Raw genomic sequence first — 25,731 nt, forward strand, 5'->3', positions numbered from 1 at the left:
TTATCCCTCTGCCTGTGTCTCTCATGAATTAATAAAATCTTAAAAAAAAAAAAAAAAAAGACTGAGCAAATCAAAATAGTAGGTAATAATTTCTCCATGTATCTGAAAGTAGTAAGAAATCACACACACAAAAAATACTAATTTAGTTTCTCTAGACCAATTAATAAGGACAGTCAAATTTTACTGAGACACACAAATCTCTGTACAATCAGAAAACAGAGCATACTCTAGGTTAACAGCTGAATCTCATGATAATTTCCATTTTCCTGTGATAAGTTCTCCTTGGTTCATGAGCCCCATCTGCAGACCTCTTTTAGAAAACTTTCGTGTCTTCTGTGTCTTCAAAGTATTCCTATTGTAAGATACTTTTCTACCATGGCCTCGTTTTCATTGTTAATTATTTTATTTTTGCCCAGTAGTGGAGGAGGGTCTAATTCTTCTGGGCACTGGGCCCAATTCTTTCAAATCCCTATGCCGAGCTCCACATGCAATTTGCGGAGATGGGTCTTTCAAACAATCAAAAAAATTCTAGTAGGAAGCATATTAATTATAGGATTTCTATATAAAGTTGGCTGTGAACATGAGAACTCAGTAACATAGTAATTGTTTGAATCACTATTTCTTTAAAAGGATGTAATGCTGAGATTGTAGAGGTTAAGATCTGGCCAATCATCTAACTTGATAAACTGCTTTTTGATTGGATGGCAAAGAAATTATTTCATGAAACATATATGTGTTATGTATCTCTGTGTGTATAAATATGTATACCCACATTTCCTAACATGGAGCCTAGATGGATTTTTGTTCCCCATTTTAAATTTACTACTAAACCATTCATTATAGTCAATTAATTATACTCTCTAATAAATGAAGAAAAACTACCAGAAATTTGGGAAGACTATGAGAACCATTAAGATGTATCTTTTATTTTTCTCCTACCATTGACAGAGCCACATCCTCACTAAAATCAGGAAAATCCCACACACTTATCTTGATGAGCACTCCGCAATATAAGGAAGTGTTGAAATCACTATATTGTACACTTTGAAACCAATATAACTCTGTATGTTAACTACATTGGAAATAAAATAAATTAGAAAATGTCGATCACAAAATATGTAGATTAAAAACTGCATTACGCCATGAAAAAGATGAAGAGGAAATATCTAGGAAACTTAAAAGAAAAAAAAAAAAGAAAACAAATGCCAAAAAAAAACAAAATGATAATGATGCTTAATACTTAATAGTCTTACTAAAATGTTTCACTCATTACAAGAGTAGGGTTGATTTTTATGATTTGCACTGCAAATAAATTGGTCACCAACATGAGCATTCCAAATGTAAAAAATTTCAAACTCCGTAAACCTCACTGTATCAACAAATTCATCTTCCTCCCCCAAGGCACAAAGATACCTTCTACAGTATTTTTCGAAATTAGAATAACTGTATTGGCATATGCTATTAAAATCAAATACCACATGGAGAAAAGGAGCACCAAAGAGATGCTGTTACATTATTACCTGAATGACAGTCACAATGCATAATCAAAAGCCCCAGAGACTCCTTCCTTCTTATATTATTAATTAACATCTTAAGGCTCAAAACTGTGAAAAATTGGTTTCAATTTCATTTAATATCATCACATGCCCCACAAAAGAAAGAATCACACCACAGACCATTCCATTGAGAAGTAACCCATAGGACTACAGGGCAGCTCATCATTTTAAAGGTCACCCAGTCCATATGAAGTCCCCTTATTCGGTGGCTAATAACCTCCATGGCTTCCACAGCAGCACAGAGGTACTGACAAAGTGTAATCCCCAAATGATCAGACTCATTATTTTAATGCCAACATTTAAATTCAAAATTCAATTAACTTACTTTTCCAGATAGAGTGTGACCAATGGGGAACTTAAGGCAGTAGATGGTTTCGCTAACCCTAGAGTCATGATGGCTTCATGCAACTGTTTCACTGTTTCAGTTTCACCTCTTAAAGCTGCGCCATTTAGGATGTGGAAAAAGGACAAGAGTGTTGCATCTTTGATAAGAACATCCTTCTCTTTCATCTCCTTTAGAATGTTAATAGCATCTACAATGAAGTAACACAAAAGACCCTTAGGTAATTTCATGTAGGGAAAACAAACTGCTATTAAAACAGCATTTCAAGCCCAGCAGGAATGTAAATTCTAGTGTATAATGCCGATTTCAAGTTAATTACTACTTGCATTTCTAAACGAGACTACAATTATAAATCCACAATAGCATGGTTTTATCATTTCCCTGCAACTTTGACTACAAATTATAGATAGGGACTGTGTGCCCACTCTGCACCACATAACCCTGTACGGTCTGCCCTATAGCTGTAAGATCCTCCTAAATGGATGCTTTTATCGTTCAGAGCTAACATCTGCTAAATCACATCATTGTTTCTTCAGCAGATGGCTTGTCAGGAGGCCAGATAATAAAGATGTGTTTACACTGTATATACAGCCAGACTAATGGTCTGATACCGATAGGGCCTGTTTGCTATGTCGATACTAATTAGCCAAGCAGAGCCAATGAAAGCTTTCCAAAAGACTGCATGTTAATACATTAGGTTCATTAAGCTTCATTAGGAAGGCAGAAACAAACATTTTAGGATATGGAATAAGTGCATTTTTATAATGTTGTTCTTAATTATTGCACAGACAAATGTTTTGACCGCTTTACAAAAAGTGATTTTAAAAAAGCAGGCTAATCCTTATAAAGAGTTTTCTGTCTTAAAGACTTCCTTTAAAAAATCCAATGTTCAAATCAAGTATTTTTTTCTATGCATTTCTCACTGTAAAATTTTTTTTAGATCTTCTCTAGAAATAAAGGGAAGAGAAGAAGGCTAAAAAAGAAAGTTTCAAAATAAAGCCCAATGAGAAATTTAAGAAAAACAAACAATAAGAACATATGGTGAAGTATATGTAATTAGGCTTATTAGTATTATCTCAACAATGAGAAAATTAGAGTATGCATATCAGCTATATAATCAGTGAGGCTTTCTCTGCAAACTTCTAAATAAAATCTTACTAAACCATATATTTTTTGCTAATGTTATTAAAAGTTAAGACAAAGACTACTGGAAAATTCATATTCTTAAATAAAGGTTATGTTTATAGGTTTTATGTTCAGCTTTCAGACATTCTTAAGCAAAAACAAAGCCATTAGTGCAGGCATATCAGCAAATTGTGCCATAAGTCATGATCTTCAAACTCAATCCAAACAGCAATGCTAATAAAAACTAGCTGTAGAAATGCAAAAAGCACTGAGCTGTGCAAATGTAAATGACAAGCTTGCCAATCCATTAAAACTAATGGCCTACACTGTCCATGCAGCTCTGGATGGATTCACATGCAAATTTGTATGCAAAGTGTTCAAGCACTTTGCAGGACATGATATACCATTAATATCAATTCACATGTTATTCCAGTGGCAAGATACTTGCATCACATATTTCCTTTATGTGCCGAGGCTTACCTTGGAGCTTGCCATGTTTTCCCAATACTTTTACAAGGCCTACGTACTTGCTGGTGTCAAGGACAGCAGATGAATCTAGACGGTCACTAAAAATTAAAAGTACATTTATATTATGTTGAAAGTTGACTGTGAAAAAAATTGCAATAGCCATTTTATCCTTCTCAAAAATGCATCAGTTATTCTGAATTGTTAACACATGCCTCTACATTTCAGTGTAGGTTTATTTCTGAAGCCATATTCAAATTCACATACAATTGTATTCAAAAATCTAACACTAGCTATATATTGCATCACCCCATCTGCAAATGATATAAATTTAGGAACTCTTTTGTTTCATGGCACTTTAGGTGATTCTAACCTTGTCATAAACATTCAAACATTCAAAAGGACATAGTTTCAATCAATAAATCTATCAGGATGGGAAACAGAGATACCTGAGAAATGGACAGAATGTTGTTTATACTATGGTCGAGAAAGGGAAATGTTAAGCCTTTGTAAAATAGTTACCATCACCCCTGTTGTGATATGCACTTATGTAGTCAAAGGGGAAAAAAAACCTTGGCTATAAGGAATAGGGTGTCTTGTACTTAAGTAATGACTCCTTGCTGAAAACAAACCATAATTAATCAAAAGGAGTCATATTATGCTATTTCAAAAACACTGACAAAAAATAATTTTTAAAAAGAGTAATACTCAATTTACATGATCCATCAAAGACTGTCTATCAGCATAAATGCTGATGATCTGCTTCAGTGCAGAGTACTCACAATTCTTGTTTCAGGTTCAATGCATCTTCTGCATTACCATTTCGACAGCACAAATTTATCAAAGCAGCATAGCCACCAACAACCATGTCTGATTCATATTTTGCTTTCAATTGAAGAGCTTTTTCCATGTTCTAAGATAAAGAACAGAAGTAAAAAAGGAAGAAATGATATAAAAGTAAAAATGTAAAATCTCTAGGTTTAGCATTCAGACTGTAGAAAAAGTTAACAGCACTTTAAAAACAAATAGATCCAGGTTATTAACTTCACTTTTCTCCTTGGTCATTTTATTCACCTTTTTAAAAGCAGGCAAGATACATATGTAGAGTTTAAGATTTGTTACATGTGATACAAAAACAAGTAATTGTGCCAAATGTGATGTTTTAGCTCTATAGGTATTATAAAAAAGATGTCCAAAAAAAAAAAAAGATGTCCAAATTAAATATGTACCAAGTTAGCCCGTACTCACAGTCCAATTTCCATATGTAGAACTATATCATTGCAAAGTTACTCACAATCTAATTTAATATCCGACTAAAGTGAAGAAATATTTTAGAATTCAACAGTACCATGTTATAATCTTAACGTCAGTTATGTTTTTTTCCTCTAAAAACACAGGCATACAACCAAATCATATTGAACTAGAAACTGAAAAAGTCTAGTGATATACCACAAATTGCAGACACACACTAAAATGAACACAAAGTACAGCTGGACGCCTGCTGAAAAAAGGCAAGAGACCCTTTATCTCAGAAAGAGCTTTTTTCCAGCAGGAAAATGGAATTTCAATCCCTGCATTAACAACCTAGTAATATTTGACTTGCAAATGACTACTGCATGTATCAGTTGCTTGACAATCTAGATATAAGAGACCGGAGCCATGGCTTGAAAGGACATTTGGCATGTATGATAAACCTATCACGGCTGTTACTATCATTCACTTTGCAGATTATCGTAAACAAACTACAGCAACCCGAAAACATGCCATTCAAGGTGTAGCTGAAATTAGTTAACCTTTCATTTAATTGCACTTTTCACATGCATGACGTATAATAATCAATTGTGAAAATCATAAATATTATATTTGGCTTTGATTACTTTTATCTATAAAGAATTTTTTACCTTAATAGCACATTTGAAATATTTAAACAAACGTTACCTCTTCTGAACAAAGCGCCAGTATGAGTTGCCTTAAAACATCTCCTATAGGTTGATTTTCAGCTTTTAGTTTTTCAAGTGTAGCCTCCAAAACAGATGATGGCAGCTGCATAGTCTACAGGAAAAGGAAAGTAATTCACTACAAAAGGAAAATGTGCCCCTTGTCATTCTTCCCTTTAAACTGACCTTTCCTAGAAGTATAAATGCTATCAAGGTCATTAATCTGGGGATCCATGGATGGACTCCAGGGATTTTTTTAAACTCCTGAGATACGCATGCAAATTTCTTAGATATGCTGATTTTTCTGAGATGAGAAACAGCTGTTATCAACTTCTTAGGTGTATACAGATGACAAAAATGTTAGGAACCACTGGGTTCATAAGGACCCAAGCTAGAATTCTCTCTAATTAAATGTGGTGGTTATAGTATGTAGAACCTACTTACTTTTCGAGAGTCAATCTTCTCTCTATCAACCAATATATTAACATCCTAAAATTGAGATTTAAATTAAAATTAGAAAACACATGGAAAAATATATTAGCAAATGTCAAAAGTGAATTTTAGAAGTTTCAGCTCATTTTATTATTTTTGTATCTTTTCAAAATCTTCCAGAAATTCTATTCATACTTCATTAACCATTGTAATAAATATTTTAAACACATTCTTCAATATATAAACAGTATTTACTAATCATCAATGAAAAACCTTCTTTTAATGGTTGTCACTTAAGTAAACGGTTTTTGGCCAGAAGCATCATACTAAATACAATTTTAACATGCTTTAATATATAAATTAAGCATTTTTTAAAATTTTGATTACTATTTCACACACACCTTAATCAATTCAGGAACGTGGTAGCTATCCAGTAGATTACGAATGCCTCTGTAGATATTTTCAGTAATTTTTACATTCTGTACAAAGGGAAAGGAGGAAAGAGAAAAAAAACAAAAACAAAAACATCCTGAGTTTTAGACAACCAAACTGAAATTTGTCTAACAGAAATTATCTCAGACATAATTTAAGTCTCCAACTCGTGTATGTCATTGAGAAGTGGTCTGGTTGTACTTAAAAGCAGCAATTTCAAATCTAATAGATACATGTCAGACAGGACAGGCATTATATAGCAAAAAATGAAATGGTACCATCTCCTTCAGCTGATGGAAGTATTGTCTCAAACGCTCCTCCTTGGCCTGTACCTCTGAGTCACTCATGCTGTCAATCAAGTTATAAAGAAAATAGCCAACAGCTTCTGTGGAAAAAAACAAGAGAAAGCATTCCACTAAAATTACTGAGACTGTCATGTTATCAAGATTAATTTATAAGAAATCATTTTGGTGTGAGATGTCACCCTGATGAGAGGCTCTGAAATGGCAACACTGATCACTGAGGCATAGAGATTATGTGGTTTGGGAGCACATATCTAACTGGTGAGTGAAAGGAATATTAATTATTTTCAGACCGAGTGACAGCTTTTCAGTACTGAATCTTACTTCAATCTATTTTTTTCCACCACTCTGTGACAGAAGTGGTCCTGCCCAAGGCCTTACCCCTTTCCTGTCCAAATCACAAGGAGGAAGAATAAATAAATGCCTTGTACACATTTCTGCACTAATCTTTTGGTGGGCAATATTTAGGGAACACATAAAATTAGGAACAACTGTCAAATGTTGAGTATAGAAAGTTAAATAATTTTAATAAGTAGATACAGTAATCCTGTGGAGAGCTGCCTATTAGCCAATGAAAAACCAAGATTAACAAAGATGTTTTGTAACAACAGTAATTTTCCTATGCATTCAAGCATAAAATGTATACGGCCATGTGTTAATACCTAGGATAGAAAATCTGAACTTTCAAGAAGGGTACCTTCTTGAAAACCATATATTCTAGGCTTTATTATATGGAGAATAAAAATCATTAAATGCCAAAATACTATATTTGGATAATAAATTACATTTAAGTGGGGGAAAAGCCTGAAGATTAAAGATCTCTTTTATTTAAAATTAGCCACACCTGCAAAACATTAAAATAACACTAAGAATGACTCGTCTTTAAGTCTATTTTCCTAAGTGCTATACGAAGCATTTCCTTTTTTCAAACAGAAAAAAGCCTCCAATCCTGTCTGTAAAACAATTACAATGATAAAACCAAACACCTCAGAGATCTCAAAATGTTGTGGTTATCAATATAAAGATTTATAACCAAATGTTTTCAAATTTCACTTTCAAAAAGAAAATGTTTACTGCTGTAATCCTTCTAGCCCATCATTACACAGAAGAATGGATTTGTGGATAAGTTACAATCATCGAAATTGAAACGCTACCCGTTGGTCCTGGAGGCTCTTGGCAATAACGTCCATCCTTATACAACAGTTCTGTTATCTGGTAAGACAGAAAATGCACGCATTGCAGCAAGAGAAGCAAACAAGAACAAATACAATCTGAAATTGAATTCTTGAAATAATAAAGCCTCTTCCCAGTAAGGTATTATTCTATATCACAGTAATTCAACACTACCCCCACCAGCCAAGGAAATTGTTTCGTTTTTAAATAATAGGTTTGTCTTTAAAAACAAAAACAAAACAAACCCATGTTGAAGGAAAACTACAATGTTTCATGAACTGTCACTAAGAAACCCTCCAAACAGATTTGTTTATATATTTTGTTTATATATTGTTTATATATTGTTTTAAAGAAACAGGAAATAGTTTATAGGAATTATCAGCCAATATATTTCTCGTTGTGTTGTTTTTGGTCTTATTGAAACTGGACCAGTTTCCTCCTTTCAAATGATGTATTATAGAAATAATAAAGTAAAACACACTAGAATGCTAAATAGTTTAATTTTTTTTTAAGTTTTTTCCCCAATGACATTTTTCCAGGTATTTTAATGGCATTAAAACCAAAGGAGTCAAAAGCTCTAATGTGCTTGTTCTCACAGATTCCTATCAGTTGATTGTACAAACGTAACATTTATTCAACATTAATTCTGCTAGCAAAATTTTAATTTGGAAGAAATCCAAATATGTATTTTATGATGAAAATGACTACAAAACCTACAGTACTGACCTATAACTTTTGAACACAGTATTGGACTATACATCCTTGGGATAAAGACAGTAAGAACGGAAACAAACGGCTCTTTTCCAAAGTGACATAAGCTAGGAATTCTGAACTACTTTATGTCTATTCTACGACTGAACTTATTTGCTCTTAAGATAGTGCCTAGCATGCACTTACTTCTACTACTATTAATTTGCTAATATAGAAAACTGGGCAAAATTGACCATATCTCACTTCACTCCACCATGAAAATCATGCTGCAGTTAATGGCAATTCAAAGGATAGTTAAGGTAGAAAGTACTCAAAAACAAAGCAAAACGAAACAGTTTTCATCTACAAACTGTTTTTTAACTAACAGACATGTATAGAAGGTAGGCAATACATTCTAGCAGAAGTTACAACCATACAGTAGATCCAAGATAGCTACATTTAATACCGAATTTTGAACAGAAACACATTTCATGAATAAACAATAAAACAATTTTCTTGTCAAAAAAACTCACTTCTAAATATAGACTTCATGATCATAAATTATAACTGACTATATAGTTTGGCAGTATAATACCTGAAACAGAATTAATGAAATTTAGATTTTTAAGAATTTAGATTTTAAAAAATTGGGAATTCCAGTTAATAATGTACATTGATTTTATTTAATTATGAATATTTCTTGCAATTCAGCATAAGGATAATTGTAGTTCCTGCACAAAGGTAGTTAACTTCTTTAAAAAATAGTAATTTAAAATTGATCTATATATCATTCACATATAGATACACAAATATGTATATGAATATATTTCTTAAATTAGTTATTAAATCTGTAAATCAAATGTCACTGCAATAATGTTAGCAGCTATCCTTCAAAAAAGCTGAAAACCTTACAAAGAATTTAGGACTAAGGATCACTTTGATAATAAATTTCATGCTTGGGATCCCTGGGTGGCGCAGCGGTTTGGCGCCTGCCTTTGGCCCGGGGTGCGATCCTGGAGACCCGGGATCGAATCCCACGTCAGGCTCCTGGTGCATGGAGCCTGCTTCTCCCTCTGCCTGTGTCTCTACCTCTCTCTCTCTCTGTGACTATCATAAATAAATAAAAATTTTTTAAAAATAATAATAAAATAAATAAATAAATAAATAAATTTCATGCTCTACGAAGACAGTTTTAAAACTACCAATTTCAAAATTCTAAATTAATTAATTTATAATAACACATCATAAATTATGAAGCTATTACAACTTTTGCTCTTAATAGCTTTTTATATATCCTGTTTGGAATTGCAGTATTAGGAGGACTTACCTTGCTCCAAAGATTTACATCCATACACCTGCAGAGGGCAGTAAAGGATTAAAAATAAATATAGTGTTTAATAAACATTTTAAGTTGAAACATAGTAGCAATTATCATATGCAATGCATACAGATCAAAGCCATAAAATAAGTAAGTAAATGAATGTTTCCAAAGTTAAGTTGAATTTTTAGGACCAGTTAATTTACAAAGGCTGGCTCTTATTTTGAACCAATAAAATAGATTATTTTGGACAAGAATCATTAAGAACCATCCCTAAATCTTTGGGTCCAAGTTTGACAGAGCAGGATACTTACATACTCTCAAAATATCTGCGTAAAGACTGCTTATTACTTGTAATGGAAAGATGGAAATTATATAGCGGAGAAATTGAACATCTTCACTAGGTGATCAAAATTAACAACACTAATGGGACACAAATAGACATTGTATGTTTTTTAGGCTTCATCCTCTGAGGACAGAATATCATTCTTGTGGTATGCCGGGCAGTAATGTATAACCTAAAGTTAATCAGGGGGAACCATTGTAAGAGACATTCTATTAAAAACTGGCCTGTCGCCCCCCCAAAAATGTTAATGTCATAAAAGATAAAAGCTGAACAAGTGTTCCAGATTAGAGAAAATTAAAGACAAAAGACAACTGGGATGCCTGGGGGGCTCAGCAGTTGAGCATCTGCCTTCAGCTCAGGTCATGATCCTGGGGTCCTAGGATCAAGCCCTGTATCGGTCTCCCTGCTCTGTGGGGAGCCTGCTTCTCCCTCTCCCTTTACCTGCTGCTCCCCCGTTTGTGTACTCCATAAAATAAATAAAATATTTTACAAAAATCTTAAAAAGAAAAAATATCCTTGTTTTGCACAATTACATACTGCCATATTTAAAGGTAAATGGTCATGACACATAGAGCCTTAGCCTAGAGAGTTAAAAAAAATCATTATCTTTACGTGTGTGTATATATATATATGGATTGATAGATGGAGAATAAATAATGATAATGTGGCCAAATGCTAAAAGTTAGTAAATGGGGCATATAAGAGTCCTCTGTGCTATTCTTGTAATTTTCTGTAAATCTGAAATTATTTCAAAGAAAGCAAAAAGTATGGCTCACCAAAATTTTTCCTATTTAAATGAAAAGCCATTTATACAACAAGATAACCAGTGAACACTGGTCTTACACTATTTCTAAGCTTTGCAAACTTTATGTCTGTAAGTTCTATATATTTATTTAAGATATATATATATATTTTTTTTTTTTTTTTGAGAGAGAGTGCACACATGTGCATGGGAGTTGAGGAGGTAGGGGCAGAGAAAGAGGGAGAGAGAAACTGAAACAGACTCCATGCAGAGCATGGAGCCCAATGAAGGGACTCCTGAGATCACAAACTAAGCTGAAACCAAGAGACAAGAATTTGACTGCAGGCGCACCGTCTAAGCTCTTTATATTTAAAGATGTCATCTACTTTAAAAAGATTATGTCTTAATAGTAATTTTATAATGTAAATGTAATTTAATTAAAACTTATAAACTATATTACATACATACATTTACATTGTAAAATGTCCATAAAAAATCAATAAGCCTTTTTAAATCTGTACCCTTATAGGCTTTTTGAGGCCTTATAGGTCTTTTTAAACTTGAGTTTGGGCAGCTTTGAGTGGACTGAATTTTGGTACAGTGAGTTAACAAGGCACTTATTTTTACTCTGAAAACATATTCAGAATGGGGGTGCTTTGCTGGTGATAGCTGGGGGTGCTATCATTAAAGCAAGCAACTCCTGAGCTCAGTGTTTTAAGTTTGAGCCCCATGTTGGGTACAGAGATTACTTTTTTTTCTTTTTTCAGAATGAACTATACCAACACATACAACAACTTGGATGGATTTTTAAGGGGCATTCTGCTGATTAAAAAAGGCTGGTCTCAAAACATGACAACTATAAGTCCATTTATATTATCTTTGCAAAATTACAAATTATATAAATGGAAAACAAATTAGTGGTTGCCACAGGTTAGGGATAGGGTGGAAGAAGTGGTAGATTATAGGGGATGGTGCTGGTAGAGGGTATGTGCAGTGATGAAGTATTTCTTTATCCTCACTGCAGGGATGTTACAAAGTTATACATGTAATAAATGTGGGAACTACACACACATGTTGTATCAATGTAAAATTCCTGATTTTGATAATGTACTACAGTTATATAATATGTAACCAGTCGGGGGGAAGGACACAGAGGGCCTATGTGCTCTCCACCCATTTTTGCAACTTCTGTCATTCTATAATTATTTCAAACTAAAAAATACAAACATGTTCCATGTCCCTCTGGAATCCTCTTATGATGAAATCATCCTTCCCATTGATGCACATTAAGAAAAAACTTTGAAAAAGAAGATGGATTCTTATCTATAGGTTGGAAAAAATGTTTATGAAGCCCTAGGTTTATTATAGTGTTTGTTTTGATTCGGGAAAAATTCTTAAGAAATCAGTTAATAGAAGAAATGATAAACTGACCCCAAAACCATAGCTGAAGGCTGTAGCAGAAAACAATCTTTAAATTGTTATAAGTTTTCAAATCACCCACTTACTGACTACAGAGCAGCCTCTTCTACTTGACATTTCTATATGCAAAAATAAAAGAAAAAAAGACTTTATTTTTTTTTTGAAAAAAAGACTTAAAAAAAAATTTTTTGTCAAATAGTAAGTGAAAAAGTGGGAACCCAAGAGATGAGGATAAAATGTTACACAGTGAACAGTAAACTACAGTATCTTTTTTGACCAGGTTAGAAAGCTTTATTTTTATTTTTGAAAGATTTTATTTATTCATTGATGAAAGACACAGAAAGAGACAGAGATATAGACAGAGGAAGAAGCAAGCTGCCCATAGGGATCCTGATGTGGGACTCCATCCCAGGACCCCAGGATCACGGCATGAGCCAAAGGCAGACACTAAACCACTGAGCCACCCAGGTGCCTTAAAAACAACTTTAATTCCAGGGAACTTTAAGCCTTGGTGCCTACCACATCTAAGGAATTGGGTGGGTGAAGGAAGGAGAAAGGAAATCAAGAGTTTGCGAGCAAGGTGTCAATGCCCAAAAGTAAACAATATTAAGTGGCAAGACTTAAAGTGGTTTGTTAGCTTTCTGGTCATGGACCCCTTTGGGAAGCTATGAATCCCTCTTCCCAATTACTGTTAATTTTATCAGGTGCAATATTACAGGGGTTATGTTGTTGTATTTAAAATAGGGCACCCCCGGTAGCGCAGCGGTTTAGCGCTGCGGGCAGCCTGGGGTCTGAACCTGGAGACCCGGGATTGGGTCCCATGTCAGGCTCCCTGCATGGAGCCCACTTCTCCCTCTGCCTGTGTCTTTGCCTCTCAGTCTCTCTCTCTCTCTGAATTTAGAAAAAAAAAAAAACTTATTTAAAAAAAAAAAGTTCTGGGGGCACCTGGGTGGCTCAGTTGGTTAAGCATCAGCTCCTAATTTTGGCACAGGTCATGCATGATCTTAGGATAGTGAGATTGAGTTCCGCATCTGCTTGAGTTATCTCTCTCTCTCTCCCTCCCTCTGCCTCTCCTCCCTTCTCCCTCTCAAATGAATGAATGAATGAATGAATGAATGAATGAATTTTTAAAAAGGGGTGCCTGGGTGGCTCAGTCAAGCATCTAGCCCTTGGTTTTGGTTCAGGTCATGATCTCAGGGTTCAGAAATGGACCCCTGAGCTCAGCAGGGACTTACTTGAAGATTCATACCTTCTGCCCCTCCCCTAACTTTAGTGCATGCTCTCTCTCAAATAAATAAATCTTTTTTAAAAAATTAAATAAGTTTTGAGATGTATACTAAAGTATTTATAGATAGGATATGACAAGAGATCTGTAATTTAAACAGTCCATCCTAGGGGAGAAGGGGGGCTAGGGGAGGAAAAAAATGAAACATAATGGCCAAATCTTAACTGTTGAAGTTGGCTGGTGAATACTTTTGGGAGTTCTACTTTTGTAAATGAAAACTCCACAATAAAACACAAACACCATCTCTGGTTTAAAGGTTGAACCTCTACTCCAACTCTTAACATTAATAAGCTGGGCTTCCTTTTTAAGAAAAGCTACTTAATCATATCTTCCATTAAATATCAACTTACCTAAAATAAAAAATACTAAGATTGAATTGTTCTCAAACCAACATTAAGTACCCAGTGAAGGCATGGAAGTAAAACTTCAAAACTGTTTATGTATCTAAAATAACAGACAATGACTAAAAGCCCTACCTTGAATGTGAACCTTCAGGATAAATGGCACAGATTCCAAAAGAAAGTACAGAATCCTTTAAAACTAAACTTTTGTAAAGAATAGTCAACACTTCTTCACTGCATGCTCACTCCTAAATCCAATGCAATCTGACTGTCCCCAAACTTCCACTGAAAGTACACTCATTAAAATTACCACCAATTTCAACTCAAAATTCAACACCTTCTGGTCCCCTTTGACTATTTTAAGATTTGTGTTGTTGATCATTCTCTGCCAATCTCCCACTGACACTACTCAATCTCTTTCAGAAATTCTCCTTCCCTTTACTTTTAAAACAATCCAGCATGTAGAGGTTTAAATTCCTTGTTTCACAGAAGAGAAAACAGAAAGGCTTAGTAGGGGCATAGGACTCTCTTGGTAGAGCATGTGACTCTTGATCTAGGGGTCATGAGTTTGAGCCCATGATGAACAAAAAGATTACTTAATAAAAAGGGAAGAAAAGGCTAAGTATCTGCACCTGAAATTTCAAAGGCACCCCAAAAGGTCCCACAAACTGTTCATCATCTATGCCTTACCTGCACCCTTTTCTCCCCTCTTTGAATAGCCACCATCAGTCTTTCCTTCATTACATTTATCTTTCAATGGCTCAGAGCCATGACTCAAAGTCCAAACCTCATGAGTTAAAATGAGATCATTCCTGGAGGGCCCCAGGCTACCATTTTTTGGCCTTATTTCTTCCCATTATTTCAGTTTCTTGGGCTACCATTTTACCAGTCTACCTTCAGGTCCCCAGATGCACGGTTCTGTCAGCCTCAATGCCTTTGCCTGGAACGCCCTTCCTTCACCCTGGACAAATTCTTACTCATCCCTTGATACTCAGCTCAGTGCCTTCTTTGCACATCTTGTCCTGACCTATCCATCCTTCCCTTAACCTTGGCAGAAGAGACAGTACCTTCTCCTCCACGTGCACATAATTATCAAGACCAGTTTGCAGTTGCTTTCTTACTTTCTGATCTCTACCTATGAACAACTTTGCAAAAAGAAGTTTCCCGCTCATCCTTGACTTACCTATTATCTTGTGGTCCCAGCCCCAGCACACACAAATAAGAGCTAATGTTTCTGAGCACTCAAATTATAGTTCAGGAAGTACTTCCCCTCCGCCTATAAAATGTCACAGGTGGGAGCCTCACTGGCTGATTGAAAAGAAGACCATACCATCTGGCATTTAACTTGGTGGATTCAATAGGGCTAATGTGAGAAACCTGATATATTCTTCAACATATGAAAAGCAGCACCATTACACAGTGGCATAAAGTCCCACTTGCCAAGTTCAGGTTATTGCCATGAGTCAGGGAATCCCTCCTTCTATCACAAGACTCTGTTGTGGCAAAAAAGACTTAAATGCCTGCATGTCAATTCTAAAGCACTTATCTTTATGGTATGTTATACCCCCAGTCAAGTTTTTAACTAGTTTCAGTAACATTTGCCTTTTAGAGGTGACTCAATATTTCTGGTGGTGGTGTTTTCAAAAACATATAGTATATATACTGCTCTCTTTCTAATTTGAACTTTCTTCAGCTAGCACTATTGTTAGGAACAAAGTCTTACTCATACTTAATATCAGCTGCCTTGGATCTGACATAAGAATTTACTAACTTTATCAGTCAGATCCAAAATGCCCTTGAAAATATTCTTATAAATAGGCTTATTTAAAAAAAAAAAAAAAGTTTAGAAGCAAAAATTCCTTAATAATCTCAAATAATCTCACCCTAACTAAGCAGCATTGAATTTAAATACTATTCTATGGCGACTTTGCCAACATATGTTAACAGGCAATTTATAAATTGGAAAACTGGGGTGCCTGGGTGGCACAGTCAGTTAAGCATCTGCCTTCATCTCAGATCATGATCCCAGAGTCCTGGGATCAAGCCCCACATTGGGCTCCCTGATCAGTGGGGAGTCTGCTTCTCCCTCTTTCTCTGCCCCTCTCATTGCTTGTGCTCGCTCTTGAGCTTTCTCAAATAAATAAATAAAATATTTTAAAAAATAAATTGGAAAACTTCAGGAAGGCATATACTTGATTGGTAATTAATGCTCATATCTTGAGCTTATCAACTTACAGAAAGACTAGCTCACCACTCAAAGACTACTCTCAAAAGACATGAAGAAAAATAGTGTTGGTATTTCAAAAATATTGTAGGATAGCATTAAAAATTAATCCGGGCCAAGAAGTCACAAAATACATGCTGGGAACTACTGCCTTGTGGACTCTAAACCTAGCACTAAGAGACAGTTTACACTAAGGGTAGATAACTATTCCAAAACTGCATTCCAATAGTGAAATGCATATTCAAGTTTCCCTTAAGATTATCTAAAGTGACTATGATATCTCATTCAAGAGCTCTATAACTTCTTACATTTTAGATGACTATGACTTTTTTTAAGGAAGAACTAAGTGAATCTTAGATGTTAATCCTTACAGGAGTCTCAGATGGTTAATTTGAACTCTACTGGGAATGCTGATCAATACTCAGCTTTCTTCTACTCATTCACCAATTCTAAAGTTGCTAGAGTACAACAGGACCTGGAGAAGCATGTGATAGGTGACTGCTTCAATAGTTGTACTGAATGTCCTGCAGAGGTTTTTTGTTTGTCTGTTTTTAAAGATTTATTTATTTGAGAGAGGAAAGGAGAGGTGGGGTGGGAGAGGGAGAGAAACTTAAACTCCACTGAGCCCAGAGCCCAACCCAGGGCTTGACCTTACCACCCTGAGATTTTGACCTGAGCTGAAACTAAGAGTTGAAACCAAGAGTCTAACACTTAACTGACTGTGCCACTTCGGTGCCCCTTTGCAAAGAGATTGTATTTTTTTTTTTTTAAGATTTTATTTATTTATTCATGAGAGACACACAGAGAAGAGAAGCAGAGACACAGGCAGAGGGCGAAGCAGGCTCCATGCAGGGAGCCAGCTGTGGGACTCAATCCCAGGACTCCAGGATCATGCCCTGGGCCGAAGGCAGACACCAAACCACTGAACCACCCAGGGATCCCCGCGAAGGGATTTTAAAAAACACACACTACTCATACAACTCAAATTAGCATCAACTAAAAGAAGACTACATTGTAATGTTTAAGATACTGGATTGCAACAACACTGATTTTGTTCTGAATTTTTAAGTTTTAGAGGTGCAAAAGAAAAAAAATCACCTCTAGTCACAAATGCTTCAAAATATGCACATGTTCTTCTGACTAATACCAAATTACCACAGCCTGAAACTTTTCTATATCTACAATAAGAAAAATTCACCAACATAATATAATTTTAGAACCCACAGATTCAAATACTTTTCCCAGAGGGACTAGTTACAACTTGCTATAGCACACACTAACAGTGTGTGTAACAGAGCTCTTCCTGATAAAGAGCTCTGGAGACCTACAGCTCAGTCTTTCATTGAGTACTTATAATCACATGGGAGAGAGGCAACAATCTGAAGCCTAGGGAACTACCTGAGACCTTTCCAGAGACTGAAAAAAAGACAACTGCCAAAACCCACACAAGCATTAGACTAGCTCACATTCCCAATGATCTCAAAAATATATGGGCTAGGGGTGCTTGGCTGGCTTAGTCAGTGGAGCATGGGACTCTTGATCTCATGGTTGTGGGCTGGAGGCCCACACTGGGTATAAGAGATTACTTAAAAATAAAAAACCTTAAAGAAAAACAAAAACAAAACATGGGCTAACAGGCAGGATACTCAGAATGATACTGCTTCAATAGTGAGGCTGAATTAATTTAGTGGGAATAATTCTAGACTGAAGACCATTCTAATCCTGCCTAACAAAGCATAAAAGCAAGCACTAAGGGCAGCCCAGGTGGCTTGGCGGTTTAGCGCTGCCTTTGGTCCAGGGCCTGGTCCTGGGGACCCAGAATCGAGTCCAGTGTCGGGCTCCCTGCGTGCAGCCTGCTTCTCTCTCTGCCTGTGTCTCTGCCTCTCTCTCTCTCTCTCTGTGTCTCTCATGAATAAATAAATAAAATCTTAAAAAAAAAAAAAAGCAAGCACTAAGAAAACTATCATAAACTTAAAACATCAGAACAAAGCTCAAAAATATGTAAAGGAATACAAAACAAAACAAAACAAAACAAAATCCATATTCAAGAGAATTCCACATCTGGCATCTAAACAGAAATTACAAAGAAGCAGAAATGTATGATGTATAATGAGGCAAAAAAGACTAACTAATAAAAACAGACCAAGAAGTGACACAAATGATAGAATTAATAGACAAAGACATTAAAACTTCTATCAACAATATCTCCATATAGTCAAAAAGAAAGAAAAAAGCATAAGCATGTTAAGGAGATAGAGAAGATATATTTTTAAAAATCCAAACTGTATATCCAGAAATGAGAAATATCATATTTGAGATTTAAATATATTCTAAATGTGTATCTACCTCAGCCAAGCCTCCACCCTGCACAAATTTGTCTACTTTCTCCAAAATAAAGGCCAAGTTCCTTTGTTATTTACCGTATTTCAGTCTGATCTCAACCACCATCTCCAATCTCCACAATAAATACTTGCTGAATTAAAGGGAATGCCTAAACACAGAGGTAGAAAATAATGCCTCCAAATTAATTCAACAGCATTGATCATGTGCCAGGTATTAATCTAGGCACTGAAGATAGTGCAATAAACCAAACACAGAGCTTATGTTCTAATCATCCAAACAGCTGCCACAAAATCTGTCACAAAATAATAACAAAAAGATACACATGCCTTTATTAAGAGCCATTTACTTTTCCAAATTACCACAACTTAGGTTGCCTAATTTCCCAGCCCACAACAAATCAAAAACAGCAAATTATTTAAGCGTGTGTAGGTTACTTACAGTAAATACACTGAAAGTTGTCAAGAGTGACAAGAAAAACTCTTACAGCAAAGAAGGGGACACAAAATTAAAAGCAGAAACAGAAAACACAGCAAGCAGATGCATATTTACCAGAGGGGCAAAGTATGCAGAGACATTAAAACATACTTTAATGATTAAGGCACTACAAGCTCAATGACTGATCAAGGTATATAATTGGAATATACAATTTTTTTTTCCCATCACACTGCATCAACTTTATAGTCTAAGTACCTTGTTTAAGAAGCCAGGACATGTGAAATATAACAACTGCCATTTAAACAGACCAAAAAAATATGTTAGGTTAAAGAAGGAAACACGTATGACATGGAAGTTTATATGAAAAACCTTTTCAAGACATTTTTCAAGGGTAATCAAATGACATTGTTACTATGCTTCACTTCATAATAAATTATGGGTTCTGAACTATTTTTATGGGTTCTTTTTTTAAAATCTGGCTCTACTGGGTGTTATACAATATGTTGGCAAATTGAATGCAAATAAAATATTTAAAAATAAATAATCTGGCTCTATAGCATTTCTATACACTTAATTATGTATTCTGTATTTTTCAAACTTTAATTTTAAAGGCACAGTCCTTGGTTGGTTTATTTTTTAATGTAAAAAATAACAAGACTAGACAAGACTATCACAGAGAAAAGTGGAACTGCACTGGCTAAAGAAAGGGCAGTAACATGGAATCCCACCTACCCGTTCTCTCTCCTTGCCTATAATGGAGGTTCTGGAGAAGTCTACCGAAAACCCTCATGCTCCCACCAATAAATAGACTAAAAATTACTGAGATTAGTGTCAGAAGTCATTAACATTATAATGAAGAATGACAAAATTAGAAACTCATCATTTTCCAGCTACCACTGCAAGCAACTGATTCAACAAGATTACCAATGGCTGCTAAAACCACTGAATGGGGATCCCTGGGTGGCTCAGCGGTTTAGCGCCTGCCTTTGGCCCAGGGCATGATCCTGGAGTCCCGGGATCAAGTCCCATGTCGGGCTCCTTGCGTGGGGCCTGCTTCTCTCTGCCTGTGTCTCTGCCTCTCTCTCTCTTTCTCTCTCTCTCATGAATAAATAAAATCTTTCAAAAAATAAAATAGAGCCACTGAATGAAAGGTACTGAGAAACAGAATAGACCCACTGTCATGAAGTTATCATCCCACAGACTTATTAATCACAAAGGGAGTGAAATTCCTTTGCAAGAGACATGGTGGCCACCACCATAACCAAGTGATCAAACTTAGCTGATGACACCAACTTTGCCTCTTTTGCTGCAGTAAGAAATGCCATCACCTGTCAAATATTCTTGCTAAAAGTATTCAAGCTGAGTCTGATATGAGGGAAAAAAATTAGATGACTACAAATCTATAGAGAAAGTAATGTGGACTCTTCAAAAAAGTCAATGTCATAAAGACAGAAAGAAGATAGGGAAATTGTTCTGGATTAATAGAGACCGCAATCAAACGCAATGTATGTACTTATTGAATCTTCAATCAAAAAGTAAAATAACAACAACAAAAAAAAGGTAAAATAGCTGTAAAAGAAGCTATTTTTAGAAGTGGAACAATCTAACTATTAACTATGTATAGTAGGTGACATTATCATATTGTTAATTTTTTACGATACTGGTATTGCCATTATATAGATCATGACATTATTCTTATGAGAGAGAAGCTGAAGGATTCAGTACGATGATACCAACAACTTCAAGTGGTACAGCAAAAAAAACAAAAAACAAAAAAAAACGTATATATTTGCTTGTGTGTATATATTAGAAAATTAAGTGTTGAGAAAGCAAATATGGTAAATATTAAAAATAGTGAATCTACATAAATGGTATTTTATTATTCTTTCAACTAATTATGTTGGAAAATTTTCAAAATAACAAAACTGAGAGGGGGGGAAAGGTCATTAATATCCCCTGAGCACACAGAAGACAGCAGTATTACACTGACTAAAGTTACCTTGAAATTAAATACTCTAACCACCAAACATACATACAACTTTGTAACTCCAATCTGCCATTTTCAAACAGTGCTTTCTTCTTTGAAACACGACTTTTACCAAATCTGTGTGTACTTCTTAGAAAAGATGCTTTAAAAGCCTGCCTACACTCAAGCCAACTACGTAGGAGGAAATTAACACAGATAAGTTATTTCATGCAACTAGTACATTAGAAGATTTGGAAGACAAGAATATCTAGATTTTCCTTATATAGCAGATCAGAAAAACAGGAGAAATCAGGCAAAGAACACTATAAAGTAATCATCTTACCTCCTAAAGCCTAGACTTAGACTGCTTCTTAAAGAAGAGGATGAGATAGGCAATGTATTTGATTCCACTGCAAAAGAAAGTGATCATCATTAAATTCCAGAGCAAACCCAAAAAACTTATTACCTTATTTGGAAACACATACCTTTTAATTTTCATTTTGGAAATTTTATTTCTAAAATGGCAATGTTCTCATACAAAATTAATTAAATAATGCAACAATACATATATGCAATATAAGCTATCCTTTAAAAACATTTTTACTTTATTATCATGAATAAATACAACTAATGAATTTATAAATATTCTTTGGCATAAATGGCAATAACTAATCTACCAGCACACTGAGTTAGTCTGGTACCAAATTGTATGTTACCAAACATACCAAAACTGTATGTTACCAGACAATGTAGCACTATGAAGGAAGATATTGTAACCCTATAGCACTTCTGTCCTTTAAAGGAAAAAAGATGTTTCCTCATAGCAGCAGTGGGTTCTGCTGAACGTTCACACTTTGTCATTCCATTTTCTACTATGATCAATGACCTCATTCATATGAGAGTGACAACTTAAAGCCATAATAAAATAAGTCTTTACCTCTGTGGTATAATTGATTCAAATTCACTCTTCATTTTTAAAGTATTTGTTTGCTCTACTATTCATTTTGCCATTTAACAAAATACAACATTGTATGTTTCAATGCTGACACTAAGCCTGATTTGCCTTAACACACAGGCCTGATTCTTCACTTAATTCTTACCACAACGAGGAAGGGCAAAAATCAAAGTAGGCATCTCCTGAATTTATTTTTCCCTGTCATTGCATTAAAATGGTACCATGTTATAAGTAATGGATTCAATCTTTTTACATGTAATGTGACTATTAAATGATCCAAGATGGACAGAATTAGAGAGGAGCTCACAGTATACGTAAATTCTGAAAACAGAATTAGTACAGTTTAGAAAAGATTAAGACATACATGGTTAACTTAAAAAAAAAACTTATGGAAAAAACCATGGAAGATTCTAAGAGCATTTGCCCATTTCTCCTAAATATGAATAAAAATTCAACTCGCACACCTAAGGAGAACTGTTTTAGATCAAGCGTTATATCCTTGAATACAGAGTGTTTCTCAATAGTTTTACGCAGCACTTGAAAATCTAAAAATCATTTTTTAAATGACCAGCATTCACTCAAGGCATTTTAAAGTAGACATAACTACATATCTTTCAGCAACCTTTAATACTGCTTGATCCAATTAATTTTCCATGCCTACAAACTCAAATAGGAAAATGTTTCCTACTACTACCAAACTGAATCAAGATAAGCCAGTACTCTTCTCTACTACCTGCCATTCCCTGTAATGTAGTAACCAAAAGTGACTACCTAGGATCTCTCTACATTGACTACAGCCATTAGAGAACTGCTCTTCAAAGACCTGTAAATCAAAGCAGGAGGGGAGGGCACTGATAGGAGTGGCTAAAATACTCTTTATTCCTAAAGTTCCTGGAATTTTTTTCAAATTTCATAAACAACCTTTTAAAAAGTTATTTTTATACTACTCAAATTAGTATTTTACAGAATACTGTCAAGTTTTTATTCCTTAAAAAGGTGACCAGAAACATCTCAGCAAGATGAAAGCTGCTGAAAAAAGCCATTCAGTTTCCGTAGCAACAAACAAGTCTGAAAAATCAAGGCTGACAAGGCAGTGGAACGGATGATATGATAAAGGGAAAAGGCAGCTCTCAGGTATGCACCTTGTGTACCCAGATTCTTCTGCTAATGCTCCTGTTTTCATCCTGTCAGTAAGGCAAATCTATATATTATACTGAGTGGAAGGCAAAAATCAATACCCTCAGCAGCCGGCATTAATACCCAACGTTTGTTTTTTTTTTTTTTTTTAAGATTTTATTTATTTATTCATGAAAGACACAGAGATAGAGAGGCACAAACACAGGCAGAGGGAGAAGCAGGGTCCATGCAGGGCGCCCAACATGGGACTCAATCCCGGATCCCCACATGGGACTCAATCCTGGATCCCCAGGATCAGGCCCTGGGCTGAAGGCAGCGCTAAACCGCTGAGCCACCCAGGCTGCCCAATACCCAACCTTTAACTTAAATAACAGTCACCATTTTTCATACTGAACACTTGCCTTTTTCTTATAATACTAAGATGAACTACTTTAAATACCAATAATAGGGGCACCTGGTGGTTCAGTCGGTTAAGCATTTGCCTTCGGCTCAGGTCATGATCCCAAGATCCTGGGATCGCGCCCCGCATCAGGCTCCTAGCTCAGTGAGGAGTCTCCTTCTCCTTCTCCTTGCCACTCTGCCTACTTGTGCTCTTTCCTCTCTCTGACAAATAAATAAAATCTTTAAAAAAAAATTTTAAATGCCAATAATATGGTTTTTACAATGCTTCCATCTATACAATTTGAATATACATCAATCCCAGCTTAACTTCTAACATTTTAGGGGTCTAGAAACTGATGTTTGTGTGTTTTAGTTTTTAATGGTATCCTTTTCACAAGATTAGAAAAACAGGTAATGTCACAGACATGTTCAAAAATGAAGACTTTAAGCAAGGTCTTATTAGCACATTGTAACAGGGTGAAACAATAAGGTTAAAATCAGAATATCTTGGTTCTGGCTCAATCACTAACTTTGACCAAATCACTTAACCTCTCTGTGCCTTTCTTCATCTATCAGTGTAGGTAATTTTATTGACATGTGATGCATACTGTAAAGCATCATAGCATTTATACGCATTTAATAAACATCTGCTATGTTTTGGTTAATGAGGTCTAGAAGTGATGGGCTTCATTTAACAATAGCTATAGTAGGCATTAGTTTAGAAAACACTTTCAGAAACAGTATCTCAAATGATTTTTTTTTCACACCGACTCCTACAAGCTAGCTAAGAAACACTATCCCCATTTCATGAAATTGAAACAGAAAGACCTGTTCCAAGTCCCATAATTAGCAGTTTAATTATAAACAGAACTCAAGTCTTCTAGTACAAATCTACCACCATGTTATCTCCAAGCTCCTTTTAATTTTAAAATTATTTCCAAATTATCCACAAGTTCAAATCATAAACAGTCTTATCAGTCTGACTTAAGCAAAATACATAAAAAACATATAAAGATACCTTGACCTTCTCTAAGGTAGCTATCGAGGGCACCAACTACCCTACATGCCCTTAGTAATAACTGAAATCAATACCTGTCAAGTTTACTGCTAATGTTTCATACTTACAAAACGATAAAATATAGGCTAAGTTCCCGTTAACTGCTTCACTTCTCAATTCAGCTTGTGAAAATACAGTACTTTCAGGCAGACATCCATTTTCCTAGGGATAAAGCATATTTCAATAACACACTCTAGCTAAAAATATTTTGATATGCCATTCAAATTTCCCATTTTCCCATTTTTTATAGCACCACAGTCTTGGATAATCCTTCCTTTAAAAAAATCATTTTTTAGAATATGTGAACTAACAGAACTTTTGCAAAAGCTATGAGATGGAGTTCCAACATTCCAAATTAAATGCTTATCTTCAAATTCAGATAATCAGTTACCCGTAGAAAGCCTTCCTTCTAGGAAGAGTTTACTACTGAAGGCACTAGGACAGTTCTCTCATTCATAACAAAATAAAAATTCAACACACTGATCTAAAATGATACTTTGGGACATATGGTAAGGTAAAGATCAAGTTTAATTTACTTAACTCCAAATGGCTAGTCACATGTCCCAACATCATCACTTGTTTAAGAACTGAAGTATCTGAGCCAAAATTCAGCTCCAATACATTTACTGAATCACTGTATAATAGCACATTTAAAACCACCCAATCAAGAATAAGCAATAACCAAAAATAAATAATGGTGTATCCATACAATAAAACAGCATGCAACCATAAAAAAATAATTGGTAGAATTACATGTGTAATAGAAAATGCCAAGTGAAAAAAGTAGGTAGGTTGTGGAGAAGAATATATAGGAAAATTACTTTTGTTTAAATATATTTTTAACAGTAAAGTATGTATAGTACAGGCTCAAAATACTCTTAAGTACTCAGGGAAGAGAAGTAAAGACACTCAGGACATAAACTCTGCCTTTAAGAGGATTGTAATTATGTAATTATTTCAATGAAAGAAAAAAACACTCCAGAAATATTAGAAAAACCTAGGCATTATGTGAATAACTATGTAGGAAACAGATCTTTTGAACAAAGTATTTCTTATTAAAAGTGTTTGGTGCTCTGCCATGTTGTTCCTAATTGTATAGCACTTTGTTGTGAAAGTGAAAGTGCAACCCTTGCTGATCCAATGCACTCTAAGTCAATTTCTTTCTATGCCCCTTCATAAATGATTCCCATTCTGATGGGAATAGGAAGTGCTAGGTAGGAAAATAATGCTGGAGTCAAACAAAAGATTTTTTTTTTTTAAGTAAGCATACTAAAGAGGATATTATGAAAATTCATATACAAATGAAAATAGTCAAAAAATGAAAACT

At 35.0% G+C, this 25,731-nt stretch overlaps 1 protein-coding gene across 1 annotated transcript in view; it reads right to left on the minus strand.

Moving 5' to 3' along the window:
- Positions 1-25,731, minus strand: part of LRPPRC (leucine rich pentatricopeptide repeat containing) — a 107,466-nt gene that overhangs the window by 50,266 nt on the left and 31,469 nt on the right. Inside the window, exons 13-23 of the mRNA XM_041754653.1 lie at positions 24,473-24,566; positions 21,218-21,284; positions 9,783-9,810; positions 7,747-7,804; positions 6,569-6,675; positions 6,260-6,337; positions 5,871-5,915; positions 5,428-5,541; positions 4,272-4,402; positions 3,505-3,590; positions 1,882-2,089 (exon numbers count right to left, since the gene is read on the minus strand). Of these exons, the coding sequence (XP_041610587.1) occupies positions 1,882-2,089; positions 3,505-3,590; positions 4,272-4,402; positions 5,428-5,541; positions 5,871-5,915; positions 6,260-6,337; positions 6,569-6,675; positions 7,747-7,804; positions 9,783-9,810; positions 21,218-21,284; positions 24,473-24,566 (1,016 nt within the window). The remainder of the gene's footprint in view (positions 1-1,881; positions 2,090-3,504; positions 3,591-4,271; positions 4,403-5,427; positions 5,542-5,870; positions 5,916-6,259; positions 6,338-6,568; positions 6,676-7,746; positions 7,805-9,782; positions 9,811-21,217; positions 21,285-24,472; positions 24,567-25,731) is intronic.

Source organism: Vulpes lagopus, chromosome 5 (genome assembly GCF_018345385.1).
Source record: "Vulpes lagopus strain Blue_001 chromosome 5, ASM1834538v1, whole genome shotgun sequence".
NCBI classification, from domain to species: Eukaryota; Metazoa; Chordata; class Mammalia; order Carnivora; family Canidae; genus Vulpes; species Vulpes lagopus.